At 40.4% G+C, this 18814-nt stretch overlaps 1 protein-coding gene across 1 annotated transcript; it reads right to left on the bottom strand.

Moving 5' to 3' along the window:
• Positions 1-5757: 5757 nt before the first annotated feature.
• On the bottom strand, positions 5758-11732 carry LOC306826520 (kidney mitochondrial carrier protein 1). The gene is made up of 9 exons (XM_079347884.1): positions 11489-11732; positions 11217-11364; positions 10542-10636; positions 10214-10299; positions 9438-9533; positions 9218-9342; positions 8708-8831; positions 7497-7577; positions 5758-6980 (listed from the first exon to the last, which is right to left on the bottom strand). The coding sequence occupies exons 1-9, from the start codon at positions 11550-11552 to the stop codon at positions 6939-6941; spliced, it is 861 nt and encodes a 286-aa protein (XP_079204010.1). The 5' UTR covers positions 11553-11732; the 3' UTR covers positions 5758-6938.
• Between the last annotated feature and the right edge of the window lie 7082 nt (positions 11733-18814).

Genomic DNA, 18814 nt, shown 5'->3' with positions numbered 1-18814 from the left:
TAGATATCGGGGCCAAATAATTAGTTATGTCAAGTTTAGTTTCACACAGTCCTTAAACTGGGTCCTGTCTCCTGGGTAAAGTTTGAACCTATTTGTCCACCTCAACCTATTTCTTCCATGGACTTTGGTGCTCTTAATACGGGAGTAAACCGTGAAAAACAGATAACGACACATTTTGCAATAGTTTCTTAAATCTGGGGTTTCAATTTAGCGTCAAACATTTTGACAGAAAAACCTTTTCATGGAGCCCCAGGAAAAACATGAAAAGGAAAAGAGAATACAAATTTCTGTGTATTTCCTTAAATGTCAGACCATTTCTTGAACACTTCCTAAAGCCTCTGAAAGGTCAAACTAACTCTTCACTGATGACACAGAAACACTTAAGTGCTTCCTCAGCTACACAATTTCACTTTCGCTGACTTCTGGAGTCAAAAAAGACAACATGTGGAAACAAATCTCTGTTCCCTTTATCTCCTTTAACATTCACTCTGCTGGCCTGTTCCCGTCTTAATGAAACAATGAAGCAGTATTACCAGCGGCTCATCCTTGTGATCCTGTCTCCCTCGGGTGCCAGTCCCCTTCCAGTTCTGTTGTGAATGTAGGTCGACTGCACTGTGGTTTAGCCGGCTTGTTGTTTGTTTGGATAAGGAGTTTTAGCTCCAATGAACCATCGGCTCAGAGACATAAACGTGTTTACCGGTGTGACAGACAAGAACTGAAGGCACCTTTCTGTAATTGACTTACTAATGATGATTGCCAGTTGAAAACAATCTGTTTAAAAAAGTGTCAAAAATGACTTTAATCTTGTTTAACTCATTGAGATGATACATCTTTTTCTCACGAGTGTCCTGGCCAATAGAGACAGGATCACAGGAAACAAAGTGTCTAGCGAACAAGATGCTGTTTAAATCCAAGATGCCTGACACTATAATGACAGTATATTACCTCCAAGGTCACATATATGCAAAAAAAATACCTTTTTTTCATTCAAACACTAATATGTCTTGCTAGCAGGTCTACAAACCCCACAATTATGAGAAAAGTCCATATCTCTTTCTCTTGCCTGCTCGACATTTCAGAAAAACAGGCCATGTAAAGATTTTCCCTTCATGACATCACAAAGGGCAGTAACTCCTCCCCCAGGTGGGTGACACTCCCACAACTGTGTGTTTGTTCTGCCCTCTGAGACTTCCTTTGTAAATCAAGAACATGGTGAAAGAAAGCTGAAGTCCCCCCAAACTCTTCCAGAGGGGGACGTGGTTAAACACAGCTAACGTGCATTTAAAACAGAAAACAGCCTGTTCTGAGCATGGTGATGTTTTGGGGAGCTCTGAGACGTGTTTAAACTTGTTAGAAAGAAGAACAATATGTGACCTTTAAATGCTATAAATCACCCAGTGTTTTCACCATAGAAGAGTGATTCCCAAAGTGTGGGTGGCTGTAGTGATACTGCAGGCAGACTGTTAGACCGCCTTCATATTTTACAATTCACTATTTGTACTTATTTTGTGACTTTTAAAATTATTTTCAGGGGACGCTGGTGGCGCAGCGGCAGTGCGCGCGTCCCCATGCACTGAGGCTAACGTCCTCACGCGGGCGGCCTGGGCTCGCGTCCGTCCGGCCTGTGGCTCCTTTCCCGCATGTCTCTCCCCAATTTCCGCCTCTGTCCACCTTCCTCTATAATAAAGGCAAAATGCCAAAAATAAATCTTTAAAATTATTTTCAAGGATCATTACCCATACAAAACATTGGATTTTTTTCACTCCTCTCTTGCACATTGCAATGTTGTCAGGCTTCATGCTAAGCTGACAGGCTGCTGGCTCAAGAAACACGTCAAGTATCAATCCTCAAGTATGTCCTCAAATGTCAAACTTTTTATTCTCATATTGATCTCACAATAAAGCGTGGCTTATTTTAATCTCTCAGCCATCTGTTTAACATTTCCTAGTTGTCCTGCAGGGACTTGCTGTGATATTTGCCTCTCTCTGAGATGTACTTAAGATTCACTTCTGATGTTTGTCAGAGAACAGACTTCCTTGAACATCATTTGACTTTTTTTTCTTCATTTTTTTAACGAGATTTATTGCCTCGCAGTGTTTGAAATCTTCACTCTGTCTGCTTGTTGTTCACAGACCTGACATGGTTGAACACTTTATCACAACATTCACTTCGGGCACATTTTAAAATTGCAGAGGGCTGCACTTTTTCCTGTGAGAAAGACGTTTCAGACATCTTCCTGTGCAACATATTTTGATGTAATGCCGAATCTGTAGCCTGTAAACAATGCATTTTCAGGAGGGAGACTCATTCATTTTACTCAAACTAAGCACCCGGGCATTTTCTGAGCATCTTTCAAAGGCTGAGGAAGAAAAAACGGTTCTGTTATACACAACCCATATCTCAGCTGCAATATTGAGCACAAAAGAATCGCAATAGGCCTGTGATTTCTTTCTTTGTCAGCACTATACAGCCCAGAAGAAGCACAACCCTTGCTCCAAATGAATCAACAGACCACGATAGATCTGTCTCCTTGTCTTCACTTCTATCCACCCGTCCATTTATCCTTTCATTTATTCACCCGTGTGTTGCAGCGGGAGGTGTTTTTCATCTGAGAAACAGCCGAAGAACAAAAAAAAACAAGGAGTGTGGAAAGAGCAGAGCCTTATCCCTCTGACACAAAAGCTCACGCTGATCCCTGGAACACAATAGCGCCAGCCCTCTGCACCCTTGGGCCAGGCAGCAAATAATGCCCATAATGCAGCATGTCTGTGACTGCTGGAATCCCCCGTGGCAACACTTGTCCAGCTTGTACAGGACTTTGCCAGAGACGTGATGCCAGGCAGTGGCCTATAATTCCCATTTATAGATGCCAAATCCTGGCACAAGTCATGCATTATTCTTATTCTCTCTTTCAGCTTGATTTATGGACATTGAGGGATGTTTTTAAACCTTGATTTGGCACTTCAGCAGATCTTCTCCTTGTGTAATATGTTCATATTTGAACCTTTTATTTATCAGTTTAGGTTACATAAAACAGAACCAGAACAACCAAATTATGGAAATCTTTCAGCTTAAAGGGGACATATGTCCTTTTTTCACCTTGAAACATCTGTGCTGTGCTTTGTTCATAATATAACATGAATCAAGCACCAGAGGAGGTTTGTGACCCCCTAGAAACCTGATCTCTCAGAACGCTCCATTTTGGTGTGTGTCTCTTTAAATGCAATGAGACCCCCTGAGTTTTCCCTGTAGACTTCACTCCTCTGAGACACTAAAAATTGAGGATTTGCACAAAAGTTTTGCTCTCTAGGCTGGAGGTGGAGTCCATGGGTGGAGAGAACAGGAGAGGGTATTTTATTATCAGAATCCAACTTGTGATGTCACAAACTGAAAATAATTGTAAACTGAGCTCTTTTCTCTGTGTGGTTAGAGCAGACCACAAATTTTGCTAGATTTTTTTGTGGGTGGATAGAGACTTGTGTTACCCAAATATATTTTCAAAAACATAAACAAAAAACAATGGATTTTTCACATGTCCCCTTAAGAGAGCTCAGAGACAAGACCAAGATCATAAATATCACTAAAAAAATCTTCATCTTCTGTGCAGGGGGTGTGTCACTCATGTAGACCGTAACACTGGGAGGGCTGCAGCCGTAACTGTGGGATAAAAATAAAATCATGGAATAATTAAAGTGCATTGATCTATTAGAAAGGGGAGTTTTCCTTATTATCACAGTAGTGACGTGTCTTGATCGGTTTTGATTTAAAATCCAGTCAGACCAGTCCCAGACTGAGACAAGGCCGACTAAAGATGCTTTTGATTCCAAGAAGAGACCTTCATAAAATGGTCTCGAGACCATTTCAAGTTGTGCAACATTAATTTGTCAATTTAAGATTTAAATATCCTGCAAGTTTAGAACATTGCACAATAACAGGGTGTACATTTGATATAGGGAATATGTGATTGGACAGTATGTTTAACAACAAGAATAGATTTTATTTTGTCGGCTTTTTAAACTTACTGTCCTGTGTCTTTGTCCAGTTGTACTGTTCTACCTCTTGCACATGCTTTCCAATGTGGTTTTATACTGCAAATGGCAATAAAATGAACTGAAATGAAGACTAGGTAGTTAACCAGTTGTAATTGTCCCCAAATCAACTTTGAAAAAAGGAGTGAACAGATGACAGGTCATGGATACTGTATGTCTCCGCCTAAAGCAGTAAGGGGAAATGAATGTGAGAGGAATTTTATTTTAAGTTGCTAACAACCTATTTAGAGTGGGAAGTTTGCTGTTTGCAGTTTTCTGTTGCAGGTGCAATCCTGTGGTGTACTCAGGACGACGAATCATTTGTTTTACTAACATTTAGAGTTGTCAGTAAGAAACTTGTTTGTCCCTCTTCAGCGAGGCCTACATCTCAGTCACACAAAAGTAACACATTTTCTAAAAAGCCTGAAAAATAGTGGAAACCTCTTCATGCCATTATTATTATTATTGTATGTAAGCTTGCTGTACAGTTAAACCGTCAATTGAGGCTTTAATTGATAAGTTTACAACATATATGTTTACACAAAGCCAGGATATTAATTCAAACCTGTGAAAGTCTGTCTTATTCTGAACCCCCTGTTTTGTACAATTCCCCAGACAAAGAGGACAGTAGGAACCATTTTACTGTTGACCCAGTTTTGAGTATTGGCCGATACAGGGTACAACTCCATCACATCAAGCAAATAAACACAATGATAGTAGAGAGACAGGGAGTTTAACTGAACACAGTTGGGTATTCACTCATGTATTATTACAGATACCAGTATCAATAAGCTGTCAGAACAACTTTATAATATTTTGCTCATTTATCATCTTATTTCTGTATTTATCGTGACTGTCCTCTGTTTCGTGTGTCTTTGTTTTTGCTTTTATAGGAGCTGAAGGCAGTACAAAAGCCATGGAGTTTATGTTTCACTATTCTGAGCAGCTTTGAGGTTTATGAATGTGGATAACAGTTTCTACAATTGTTTTTATTCACCCTCTCATTTCTCATTATTTGTGTTCATTTGTATTTTACCCACAAAATATACTTCCCAACCTGTCCACGTGGATTTTTAAGAACTATAGCTGGGATACGTCTTAAAAGACACAGCTGCTCGCTTTAAGTACCATTAACATGCAGTATTAATTTAGCTTGTGTTGAATAAATACAAAGGTTCTGTTACTCTTTGTGTATTGTTTTCTGTTGCTTTGTTTAGAAATGGTTTTATGTGGAGCAGCCATGATTGTCACATCAACAATAATGTGTCAGTAAATCTCCCGCTGGCTTAGATGAAGCAATAACAGTCACAACAGTTAATACTTCCCCTGGTGAGGCTCCCTAAATAAAAGAACAAGGCACAGACGCGTCGTGAGACTCCAAGTTCACTCCGACGTTGCAATGGCGCTCCCGTCATCGCCTCAAAAACTGCTCTGATGAGGGAAAACTGGGAATTTACCAGCAGAAATAAAAGAGCAATTACATGTGAGATTCCTGTGAATAAATCATAAATCATTGTCAGTGGGAATCGGTGTGAACGTGTGTTTGAGGTATACCGGGCACTCCCTCAGAAACAACACAACTGTGCTAGATCCGTGGCCTCAAAGTTTAGAGGGTTTTTACATTTATGAAGACACAAACAGCGAGCGGTTTCTTCTGGGTGTAGCTGTGCAGGTCCGGTGCGTGGCTCCACAGCGCCACTCTGTGGTGAAAGTAAAGACACGCTGACGGTTGTGTTGTCGATATTTTATTTTGAATACTCCAGGCTACAGCAGCCATTTACACCACTTTCATAAGTATGACAAAAATTGCACTGGCGTTCACTTTGGCAGCAATAGCATCCCACATAGACACAGTAGCCGGCAGTATAACTCTTCACAAGTTCACATTTAAACATACAGCGTGCAAATACTGTTTCTGAAAATACATATACCTGGAGTGGATCATGTGCAGGGATTTTAACGCGTTAATGAATAAATAAAGCACATTTGAGAAGCATATTCCATTGGTCCGAACATAAAGCAGTAGGTGATATAAAATGTAGGCAAACGTAAGTCTGTATAATGCACAATAACACAAGGACCCAGGGAGTGAAGAGTGGACCCCTCCCCCCCACAGCTGCCTCAGGTTATATTTACCGTCTGCACTCGCCGACATGAGGGACCCCTCCCCCCCCCCAGTCTAGCCTCATAAGGTCATGTGATGCGCGTCTGTGTCTGAGCACCCACACTGTACTCGAGCCTGACATTTATTACAGTACACCGGCATGTATTCTTGACTCCGTAAATCCTCCAGAGACTCTTAGAACAAACATGTCCGCCTTTCAAAAAAAAAAAAACATTAAGAATGATAGAAAAGCACAAAATATAGATCACAGTCTGAGTTGGTACACAAACGTTTGTCTTTTCAAAAGGGAACGATCCCTGCGATTGTCAGCTGCTATCAGACATTCTCAGGCTTAATGCATCTCAGGCACAGACCGCCTGCATCACAAGCTAAGGCACTCAAATCTGGACAACACTAAAATGTTGAAATCTGAAAAAAGATATGCCTCATAAAGAAGAGTCTTAGACTCTTTACCATCCTCAATTTCTCAAACATTTTTAATTTGAAGGGCCACTAACCAATTTGAAGGAGCCTTTAACCTTGATAACATAGCATTTTCATGAGCTAAAACATCAGATGTGTGCGTCTTCGACACTGGCAACAAGCTTTGGGCAGCATGTTGCCCAAACAGGAAGCAGGCAGACTCTCACCAACCCCTTATATATGGGTCTTCATCAACACTGTGCCCCTCAGTGCAGTGCTTCCATTAAGGATCCCTGCACAGCCATTCCCGGTGTTTGGTCCTCTCAGCTCGTCTCGAAGCGTGCGTTCATACTCATCTCTTCTTCCCCGTCTCAGTCTGTCATTCACACATCGATCTTCTTCAGCTGCTCGTAAGTGAGGAAGAACTGGAGCTGGAGTTAAGGAGCAAAAGAGAAAGGAGGAGAGGAACATGTTTCTGTCGAGGCTCACTGAGGAGTTCTGTGCTCTGTCTGTGCTCGAGCTCAAAGCCTCCCTTGTTACCTCAGTCTGCTGTAACAAGTCAATAAATCTCATTACTTTCTTCAGGCCTGGTTGGAGAGCGGTGATGAGCTGCCAGCACTTCACTTCCCCCTGAAACTCTTGGGTAGTTCACACCTCTCTCTCCTCCCACCCCTCCGTAGAGGCCCCCCAAACCTCCTCTCTGAACAGGGGCTTTGGGGTGCGGAGGTAGTACTTTCAAAGTTACATAAGAGAGTTAACTAGCATTATGAGATAATCTGTCCTCCACTCGAGCGTGGTCTGGAATCCTGGACGTCACCGAGTACATAACACAATTTACTCGTTTCCCGCCCATTCCTGCAGCTCCCGCAGGTGTTGCATCACAGAGGGTTTTCTGTTTGTAAACAGACTAATGGCGCACTAATGAGATGGTTAAAGGATACGATGATGTTCCACGGTCCCAGACGGAGCCAGTTGGGGAAGAAGCCCTTGTAGAGGGCCATGATGCCCTCGGAGCGCCACGTCTGTAAGAGAACAAACATGTTTAAGACCCTTTTTATCCGTTTATCCTCTGATGCTCACTCTAAGGACATGCTGTTTGTTTGTTTGTTTTTTTACCAAGATAGGCACAAATATCATTAAGTACGATTTAATTTGACCTCCATGGCTGAGTCAACACCAAAACAAACGACCATTTTGACTTTAAGTCCCCATCGAGGATCATACAGAGTGCTGCACAAATGACTCCTTACAAATGAGTTAAGCTTTTCCCCCCGACTTGTGCCCTCCTTTTGAAGGCAATTGTTTTTGGGGGCATGTGTGGTCAGGAGCCTGAAATAAGGTCCCTTATTAATACAAGCTCAAAGAGATCTTTAGTGGGTGACCTCGCAGCTCCCTCTGTGGCCTGTATTGTCCGTTTGCTACAAGTCCTCCTCGCTCACCTGCCTGCATTTCCCTTCAGCTCTCTTTAGTTTGCTTTAAACTTTGGCAAAATGCTCCCACAGCAAATTAAAGACATTTTAGTAATGTGTTGCTTGTTGACGTTAAACACCAGTAAACAACCAAGTCTTGAAGTTTTACGCATTTTTTTCGACGAAAAGACGCTGCAAGCAAACGAGTGGCTCAATGAAACTGCAGCGTTGGTCGGGGACATTAGACATCAAGAGAGGTTCAAGAGGCGTGACCTTTAACTTATGCAACCTTGTTTAGTTTATTTAAAGACTAACTTCAGCTTTTAGCGACTGCATTTACGTTTAAAAATAAAATACATAAATCGCAAAGTAGTGTTGGTGGAAAATCATATTGCTGATAAAAACTCAAAAGTATCACAAACTTCTATTCACCACAAAGCGGATTTTCTCCTTTGTTATGTAAACAGAAAAGCCCTTCAGGCTTGTGTTGAGGGTGTTGCTTTGGGTCTGTCCAATCCTGCAGCACTGTTTTCCCTTTAAAGCAACAAATAGTTTGTTTTTTTGTCTTTCCAACTCTATTGACTCTTTTTTGTAAACCATTCTCTGACTTTAAAAGCTCCCTCCAGAACATCAGTGGAACACTAGTCATTAACAAAACATGTCAAGTGTTTTTTTTTAAAGTTAGTCTGTAAAGACAAACTGAACAGGAACAGCTGTCAGATGTGGATTTGACTGTTTCTGACCTGCAGTATACAGTCCATTGTCCCCTGGTACAGAGCTCCTCCTCTCTGGTTCATCATGCGTGTCCGGACTACGTCCACTGGGTTTGAGGCCAAAGCTCCCGCAAGACCACACACAAAACTAGACCTGAGGACCAGAAGACAGAGATTCATATGATGAGATATTTGTCCCATCATAAACTTGTGCTTCCAAATGGTCATAGCTGGGGTTTGTGCTGCAGTGAATCTGTAATCCCTGCAGGTTAGAACACTAACCTAGATTAAGACCTCCTGGTTCAAGAACTACTGACAGAGAAACTAAGAAGCAGAAACATGTCAAAGCTTGTAAACTAAACTACAGAGACTTAATAAAGCAGCTCAGTTCTAATAGTCAAACACCAACATGTTCAACAAGGCCGTGTCTAATGTCTTAGTTCCACCTTAAGATGTTTAAACAGCCCTCTTTGACGAGTGATTTCCCCCCAGGGATGTAACAATAACACATGAGGCGAGGATGTTCCTCCTGGGACTCACAGAAAGTGTGTGTACACGGTGTCCCCCATATAACCCGACAGGATCAGATGCTTCTTGGTGATGTCATAGACCGGCAGCTCAACCCCGACCACGATGGCCGCTCGCTGAGCTGTTAGAGAGACACCCTGATGCAAAAAAAAAAAAAAAAGGAGTATGTTATATTAGTCATATAAAATACAGTCATGTGCAGGAATGAAGCAATTATCAGCCGTTCCTGTACCTTCCAGAGGCCTCGGGTTCCCTCCTCCTGGTAGATGTTGATGAAGTTGCCCATCATGCTGCCCTGGATCACATTTCCCTGAGCCTGCATGCGGATCTGGGATCACAGGTGGAGGTAAAATGTATTAAAGCGACGTTTAAATACATGTGAAAACATGAACAACCAGAGCGGAATGCTGCAGCTTCCCCCGGCTAAGCACCAGAGCTCACTCGGGAATGTGAAAGTAAAGAGATCTTTGGCAAGCAGAATGTCTCCCGAGTTGCCTCGTTTTCATTTGAAATGATCTGCTGTTTCACAGATCTGCCTCAGTTTGCAGTGTATTCTCCAGAGAACGATCACAATGTTCCCAACCTGCAGCCCTGTTAACCCTTCAACTCACTCTGTGGACATGAAGTCAGTAAGACCAACAGGGAATAGAGAGGAGACACTGGTACATCATATCTGTGCACCCATATCATTTTCCGAACAGTATGTTAAGCTGTTGAGTCGTTAGCCTATAAATACTCCACAAGTGGGGCTCTGATAGCATCTCGATGCCCTTCAAAATCGACTTCACGTGCAAGCGTTCGCACCCACATCCTGGAGCAAGATTTATGTTTTTCAAATGCAGTCGTCCTCGAGCCTGCATGAGAAACTACAGTTTATGCATAACAAGAGCACACGGCTCTTTTAGAGTCCTGCGTGCAGAGAAACAGTCAAACCGGCTTCACTGCCCTGGAGGCAAGCTCATTTAAACGGTAACAAACGGGTTCAAAAAAATCTGTGCAATCAGCTACCTTCAGCACATCAGTGGGGTTGGCAATGGAGGAGGAGATGACACCAGAGAGAACGCCACACATCACGTTAGTCAGCAACGTCTCATCTGAAAGAGAAGAAGAGTGGGAGGCTGTTATTGTGAACAAGCAACATTTGATATGATGCACTGGACAGTCAGCTGCAGTTTATTATCATTGCACGCACACACACACACAATAAGCTTGTGGTATGAAAGTATGAGGACACACTTTTAAATAGGTCACACGCACATCTGCAGCCCCCTCTCTCCACGAGGAATGTTGCATGTGTTACAGACTGTTGAAGAGACAGAGGGAAACTAGGACTTACCCTCCGGTCTGTCTACAAACAGTCGCTTCAAGCTCTGGTATGTGCCGATTTTTATAGTCCCATAGGAGGCCTGGCGTAGAATGGCAGGAGCGATTCTGTGAAAGTCAAGTTTATTTTCATTACAGTTTAACAGAGGTCATCACTGACATGCAGCTGTGGATCATGCAAACAAAAAATGAAAATCCCAAAAGTATGAGCACATGTGGGGGGGAAAATACACCACTAAAACAGGCAAATAAGTTGCAAATATACATTTCTAGATACAGGGGCATAAAGGGAACAGGAAAAACAAGAAGTGTACAAATATGAGGAAGTGTAAACATTTACAAACAGTGTGCGATATTTTAATGACTAGATAGATAGATAGATAGATAGATAGATAGATAGATAGATAGATAGATAGATAGATAGATAGATAGATAGATAGATAGATAGATAGATAGATAGATAGATACTTTATTGATCCCGAGGGAAATTCAAGGCATCCAGTAGCAGTATACAGACAGGCAGGACACAAGACATTAGTTACAATACACACCCGCTGTCCCCCCTCCCCTCTGTATACAAAATCCCCCAAATACTTCAGTAGATTGTTTTAGGGTTGGAAGACATTATAGGGGGTGGTTTAACACACTTTACGTCACATGGACCCTCGAAACATATGAATATACTGACCCTGAATACAGAGCCAGGGGCCCCTCCTCTCGGACTATCCTCACTATAGCATGAAGCATGCCTCTGTAGCGGATCTCTCGGTATTTACTGTCCCCCACTTGGCCTTGAACTTGAAGACGTGTCTTGGCCAGGTCGATCGGGAAGGTCCCTGCAAGACAAAACGACACACACCATTGATCATCATTGAAAAGCAGTCATTCATGACAGAAAGAGCCGATTCTTAGCAGGTCTCCACACAGCTCGGCCTCCCCGCCTCTTCTCTCATCACTCACCGCATTCCGCCGTCATAGACGCCAGCCCGCCGAAAACAAAGGGCTTCCAGTTCACGTTCGACATGTTTTGTCTCCAGCCGTGTGTAGAGTTACGGTAAAACCTCCTAACAGAGTGCAGAAAGCTGTATTAAAACCTGGAACTAATGCTTAAAGGTTGCAGCTTTGTTTCAGTCCCTGACGGTGTTTGAAGAATTGAGTCCAGTGTGGCACCTCCTGACGCCCGTCTCGCAAGAAGCCCCGCCCACTGCCCCCTTTTTATTGGCTACTGACTTTACTCGTACGGCCCACTGATTGTTGCTAAGCGACCGTTGAAGACCGTAAAAGAGCCCCGGATGATGAAATAAGTTTCATTGTTGCTCAGCCTGCTCGATTTGAAGTCTTCCCCACAAGTTCGTCCCACAAAAGCTGAATATATGAATCTCAGAAGCATCTGATCAATGTCTAATACGTTTAGAAGTATACAATAGTATTAATGTATGAATGGTAACCAGGTATGATACAGACAGATCAGTATACGTACTTGCACACAGGCCTACATCTAAATTCATTGTATGTGTGAGCTCATTAGTTTATATGCATATCTGCAAATTTGTATACTTGAAGGCAAATTAATAACACACTTAATACATTTATATAATATAACCAGATGGTCGTTAATGTTGTCATGAGTAGTTTATCTTAAATTTATCAATCAATCAAAGTTTATTTCTATAGCACATTTAAAACAACCTTGGTTGACCAAAGTGCTGTACAGGCAAAAAAGCACACTATAAAAAAAAGTTTAAGTTTAGTTAAGAGCAAATGTCATTAAAACTGATCATTGCTTACATTCTTACTAAAATAAATGACTTTTGTAATATGAGGCCCATTCTGCAAAGTCATAGGAAATTATAATTATTCTCTTTATTTCTTTCTTATATGTATTTTAGAAATTCACCCGTCTTTAGTTGTTGATGTTGGGCTTGTAAATAAAAAAGCTTTTAATAAGATGAGCTTATATGTTTATAGTAGCATCATAGCAGACATGACACCAACATAATAGCCTTGAAGCAAATGTGTGTTTTTTTTTTCAACAGTACACACGTGCACATCAGATTAACACTTTCATTATACAACGACAATTTACTGTCTATGAGAAATGTACACACCCTGTCATACCGGACTCTCAATAGGAATGTCTTTGTTCCAATGCTTAACTAACTAAGTGTGAAACAACGTTAATCATTCAACATGACTGACTTTGTGACACATCTAAACCATAGGCTGTAAACCTGCACGTGCACTTAACAAACATAATAAACCATTTCATCCACGTGACTCAAAGGTGCTTAAAGGGTGCCAAGAGTGAGTTTAATTTTTTTGTATATCCTATTAATCAAAAAATTAAAAGCAGACTTTAGTTAGAGAGTTGTTTCTAACTTCAAATGTGCTCACAAGTACAGACACATACACTGATGGAAAAGCTTCCCATCTTCTTATTCAGTCCGAATTATACACACTCACACAGCACTGGGAGCATCTTAGGTGTTATACAGTTCCTTCAGAACATTTCAAGATGCAGACCAGAGACCCAACCAACACTCTACTGATAAGAAGAAAACCTTTAGAGTCAAAGAGTACTCTGTAAATTGCACCGTATCAGTCAACCGATAACCTTCCTAGGACCCCCTGCTCCAGTGGGTTAACTTGACATTTAATCCCAGCAACACATTTTTAGAGGTCAGAGACAGGTAACAAAGAGCTAATGCCTTTACATATTTAATGACACAATTGTTGTCATGATTCACATTATAAAAGAAAATTAATGAATTCTGTTGCATATTAAAATATAATGAAGCTAATAAATGTTAACATTTTATGTATACTTGAAAAAAATCATTTGTGTCACATTTTTAATCTGTCTCAAGAACTCAACAGCTAATGTCCCTGTCTTAGTGGGTCATAGTTTTTCAATTTCATTTGACTTTTAAGGTATATAGGTCATTCAAAAGTGTGTCACTTGTGTGCTTGCCACCTGCTTCAGTCACCTTCAGTCATGTCCACAGTTGGCAGCAGTGTTTGAGTAGTGGGAGTGAATGCCATTCATCTTGAGCTGTAAATGTTCAACACGTTCAAGCAGAAGAAGGTCAGCACTTTATGTCTGTCTGCTTTAAATCCACGTGCATAACAAGCCGTGGTGTCCTTATAAAAGGCATGCAGAAGCCTGTGTGTGTGTGTGTGTGTGTGTGTGTGTGTGTGTGTGTGTGTGTGTGTGTTGTGCAGGCCTGTGGAGGGTCTCATGTTGTCATATTCAGTGCCAGACTGTGAGCTGAGATGAGTTCACTAGGCCATGCTTGCCAGGCCCTTTTGTTAAACCTGGAGTCATTGGAGTAAAAGTGAGCCTTCTCAAAAGAATGATATCAAAGGTTGAGTCTGAAATAAATGAAAAAATGTTCACAGGCATCTTAAACAAGCCATACCACATCATAGCCAACTCATACCAACACAGTTTTCCGAGTAGCCTTTCAGGTACTCATAGTACTAAGATAACAACGATTACAGTCTGTCTAAGAGGTCTGCTTGAACGGAAAAGGAATGTCACTGCACCTGCTGTTTAGTCAACAAGCTGCTTTTTTTTTTTTTAGCTGCCTCTGTTCTCCATCATTGCAACAATGAATATATACAGTACATAAACATGTGACTGTGTCTTCATGGTTGAATCATGGGCCAACACATCCATGTGATGTTATTGATCCAATGTCTCTTTTCCCAATATGTCACTGTGTACTCATGCTGACTTACATGAACACTGCTAGTTAACACAGTAGCTTTTAAATGTCTATGATCCACATATAGTTAATATGGAAAGAGTATGATAGCTCACAAACCTACCTTTCTTTACGAGATTTTCCATCAGAATTAACCTTCTGGTTCCGGGTAGTCCACATTTTTCTTTGCAGATATGTCTTTCTGTAGATGTTTTTAGTCATAAAATTGATCAAGTTGATTTTTTTATAGCAACGTTTCAAGATTTCACTATACCAACATTTAAACTGAATATTCAACTAATTTACGTGAAAGGAAAACCAGCAATATACTTAAAATGAACCTGTTTAAACAGGTCATCCATTTTGCTGGGTTAAGTTAACACAGTGTTTAGTCCCAAATTGATCCAGCAGTGTTATTATTAAGTCTGAGTTGTTTTTAACACAGCCTATTTTAAAGTGTGCTCTATATACAGAGTGCAAAGCAAATACGTTTGCATACAGGACTTGGTTTAAGACACATGTGGCACATTACATAACATATTTACATCATTTGAACTGAGTATGAAATGTATCAATTAATAATAACAGTCTTCTATTGAAGGATTGGGGTCAGGTTCAACAATCCACATCAGCCTATCACCACAAAGATCGTCACCAATATATTCAATGGTTCATATTTACAAGTACATAGTACAAACTAAACATTTAAACTTTTAAGTACCTGCTCGTCATGTCACTACGTATACATGCCAACAACAAAACAATATCATTATTCTCTTCGTTCAGTTTAGGGTGCTAACACTTAAACCTTCTGTTTTACATGACTTTATACTGAACTCCTCTACAACTCAGAGGGAAATAATATATCTCATAATATGTCTCACTACATGTGTCTGACAGACATAGATATGACCCATTTGATTACAATTTCTCATACAACTAATATTCAGGGAAAATCATCTTTTTACAATATTGTATTAATACAATGTTGTTTCTGGTAAACTGAATGAATACCTTTTTTACTTTTGTTCTTAAATTAAATCAACTTTTAACTATCTCGAAGAATGAACTCAATCAATGAGAGCACAGCAGTTCATAAAGTACTTAAATTAATGAAACCTTGAACACACAGCAGTCACATACAACCTTCACGTTAATGCAGATGAAATAATAAACATAATTTAATATTATCACACAAAGACAGGGAGCATTTTTCATAAGAGTGCATACTCTTAAAGTTTGGGTATATTTTGATTATACTTTCACACTTTTATCTAAATACATCTTTACAATACTTTTACAGTGCAGTATTCATTCCTTTACCTTACAATAAGTGAAAAGTTCCAATTACATCTTTCAACTTTCAATGTACTTCAAATTACACTCACTTCATTGAATGTCAAATCTTTCGGACCCTTGGTATTAAATCGATAGCTCAATCACAAAGCAATTACCAATGAATCAGATCAGTAAGACCGGCATACTACCGTAAATTCCGGACTATAAGCCGCTACTTTTTTCTCACACTTCGAGCACTGCGGCTTCTACTCCGGTGCGGCTAATGCATGGATTTTTTATGGGGGACAATGAGCTTCTGCCGCAAAAACATTTGACTTCGTCACGTCGGATCTTAATATCAGTCATTTTGCGCTTCATGCACGCACCCTCATCATGGAAAACACACGGAGAAATGCATATGATGCAGCTTTCAAGTTAAAGGCGATCGACCTGGCTGTCAAAAAAGCTAACAGAGCTGCTGCACGTTAAGATGACACTGACAGCGACAACAGAGACTGAGGAAGTGAGTAATGAAGTCATTCTGAGGCAGTGAATGGATGGACTTTTTCTTGTGAAATATATTACGGTCATCTTTTTCATCAGCCGTGTTACAGACACCGTCGGCTAGGCTTCGTATTGTAACGGTTCATGTTGTAAAGTCAGTAGTTGATAATGTGTTCATAATTCCGATTATGTGGAGAGTCAGTGAATGCACCACCGAGAACGTGTTGAGTGGCTGTATGAGAGAACGCTGGAGGAGAGAGTTGGATTGTTACGGCAAGTTATGTGTTGCTCTCTGCTGTAAACGGCGTGGTCACGGCCGACAGTGATCGGGTTATTAAAAATTATTATTTGAACGCTCTCGTCGTCCTTTAACGTCCGTACGGACGCTACAGTATTTGCGGATGTTACCGGTAGCCTACGTCTGTGTAAATAGCTCTTGTTATAGCGTGGACACCTGCGGCTTATAATCAAGTGCGGCTTATATATGTACAAATACATTTATTTACTTATTTTTAGCCGGTGCGGCTTATATCCAGGTGCGCTCAATAGTACGGAATTTACGGTACCTACTTTATGTGTCACCTAAATGAGGAGGGCCAGAGTATTTATGGACATCAATAATAAAATAAATGCACAGGCAATCAATCTTCAATCAACCAAAAGAGCCAATTCATATGTTATACCCAGAGCAGGAAATGATCTTACTCGTTGCTATTTTACCTACAAAGACTCATCATTCATCCATCATGAGCACAAAGCAACCTTCAGCAAAGTTACAGTGACAAAAACAAAACGTGGAAATCTTGGGTAAAACAGACTCAGAGTTAAGGGAAGCGTGTCATCACCTGTCTCGATTTCCAGCACAGGTGGGCTTGTGGTCAGGTTAATTGTGAAAGACATGAAGGATTTCAACACCGCAATGTGATTTTTTAAGATGTATTACTAACAACTGTTTGCACTTACAATATATAAGTAAGTGGGGGAGTTAATACGATAAGGATGACAGTCAGAAAAAGGTTTAAATATCACAAAAAGGCTTGAGTATCCAAAAAGTAGTTGGAATAAATAAGATCAGAATCAGCTTTATTGGCCAGGTATGTTTAACACATAAGGGATTTAACTTCGATAGACTGTGCTCTCTTTGTACAAATGTAAACATTATATTAACAATAGAAATAAGTAATTAAAGACTAGTATGGACAACATTTTCAAATCTCACTCATTCTCCATAACTCTTTGATTGATAAGTATCCAGCTTCCTAATTTATGTAAACTCATACATCACTAAGTTTATATGCATGTCAAAAGAAAATCGAAAAAATACATAAATAGTTAGCTATATAGTCACCATTAAACATTTGTTTATACAAGATACAAGTGCTGTCTTCTGTTATGTGTTCTTCTTTCTCCTCTTCTTCATTTATTTAAGGGCTTTTTTGTTAGATAGAATAAAAATCTGAAATGAGGGCGCATGGTAAACGAGTGGGAAAGGAGACACAGGTTGTATTTGCTCCCTTGCTGCGTGCTCAGATTAATGTAGCCTCTGTACGAGGTGCAAACACAAACCACTGACTACTGATGCCCCTGGTGTTTTTCTTCTGGTGTGTTCAGCACATCTTTTTAATGGCAGTTCAGGGCTACAACAAACTAAATATCCTGTTTGAGCATCACTTAGTGTGAAGCAGTTTTAACAGATGACCTCTAGTGAAAGCTTGATCTATTGTAGTTTAACTTTACTGCCACTAGAGGTCAGAACAACACAATTTTAAAACTGTTCAACGCCTATACACAGATTATAACCAGCAGTTTCATGTCGTCTGATGGTCACCTATCGACCTTTAGCTAACATTTAGATCCTTTAAAGCAAGGAAAAGCACCGCTAATTATGAAACCCAGATATGTTTAAATGACAATTATAAACAGATAAAGAGCAACGAGTGACTGCAGGGTTTATATGGATGTCATGTTTATCTGTCTAAGTGTTTTAAAAGTATGAAAATATATTTTATATCAGTATCTCGGCTGCTTGTTATCTATTCACTATTTGTTCTTTAAAACTCATCTTCCTGCACACACTGAGTCTATTCTCCTGAATGTGAGACTTTCATCCAGACTATATTTACAATGATCATATGCTAGTTGTATTGTTTGATTAATGGCTCGGCTATGGGTCAGTTACCCCACTAGTGCCATCAGTACATTATTAACGACCAAAGAGAAAGTGAGAGTGTGCGTATCCCTGTGTGTGTCTCTGAATGTGTGTGGCGCGTGCACGGAAGAATGCTGTACACGGCATCGACAAACGGAAAGAGATGAATGGAAATATTGCAGTTTTATCTGAAACCAATAAGCAGAGGGAAGTGTGGTTCCCCTAAAAATGACAATTTTTAATGTGGTGATTTGTCAAGGAGTGCCAGAGAGCAGAGCTGAGAGGGAAGAGGAGGGAATATATCTGTGTTTGGTGTTCAAAATGAGGGTGGAGACAAAAGCAGTGTTATTTAAAGAGAAGCAATGGACAGAAACTTGACAAAGATAGATGAAAACTTTGTTGACAAAGCATGTCAAATACAACAACATTTAGTTTTGTTACTATCCACTCCACAGTAGCCTGAAAAATGGGAGTAAGCACCCATAGGCATGTGTAGATTCATGTGTAATGTCTATTGTTTACATGTATATTGTTGTTTTTACGTGTTGATGACTGTGGAGGTAGCTCAGCGCTTGAGTCCTATCACATGGCATTGAATCATTTGTTTAACCTTTGTGCATTTTCAGTGCAAAGATTTAAAGGCATAAA

The sequence above is a fragment of the Symphodus melops genome (genome assembly GCF_947650265.1).
Source record: "Symphodus melops genome assembly, chromosome: 7".
Classification (NCBI taxonomy): Eukaryota; Metazoa; Chordata; class Actinopteri; order Labriformes; family Labridae; genus Symphodus; species Symphodus melops.
This window is presented reverse-complemented; position numbering and strand designations above follow the sequence as displayed.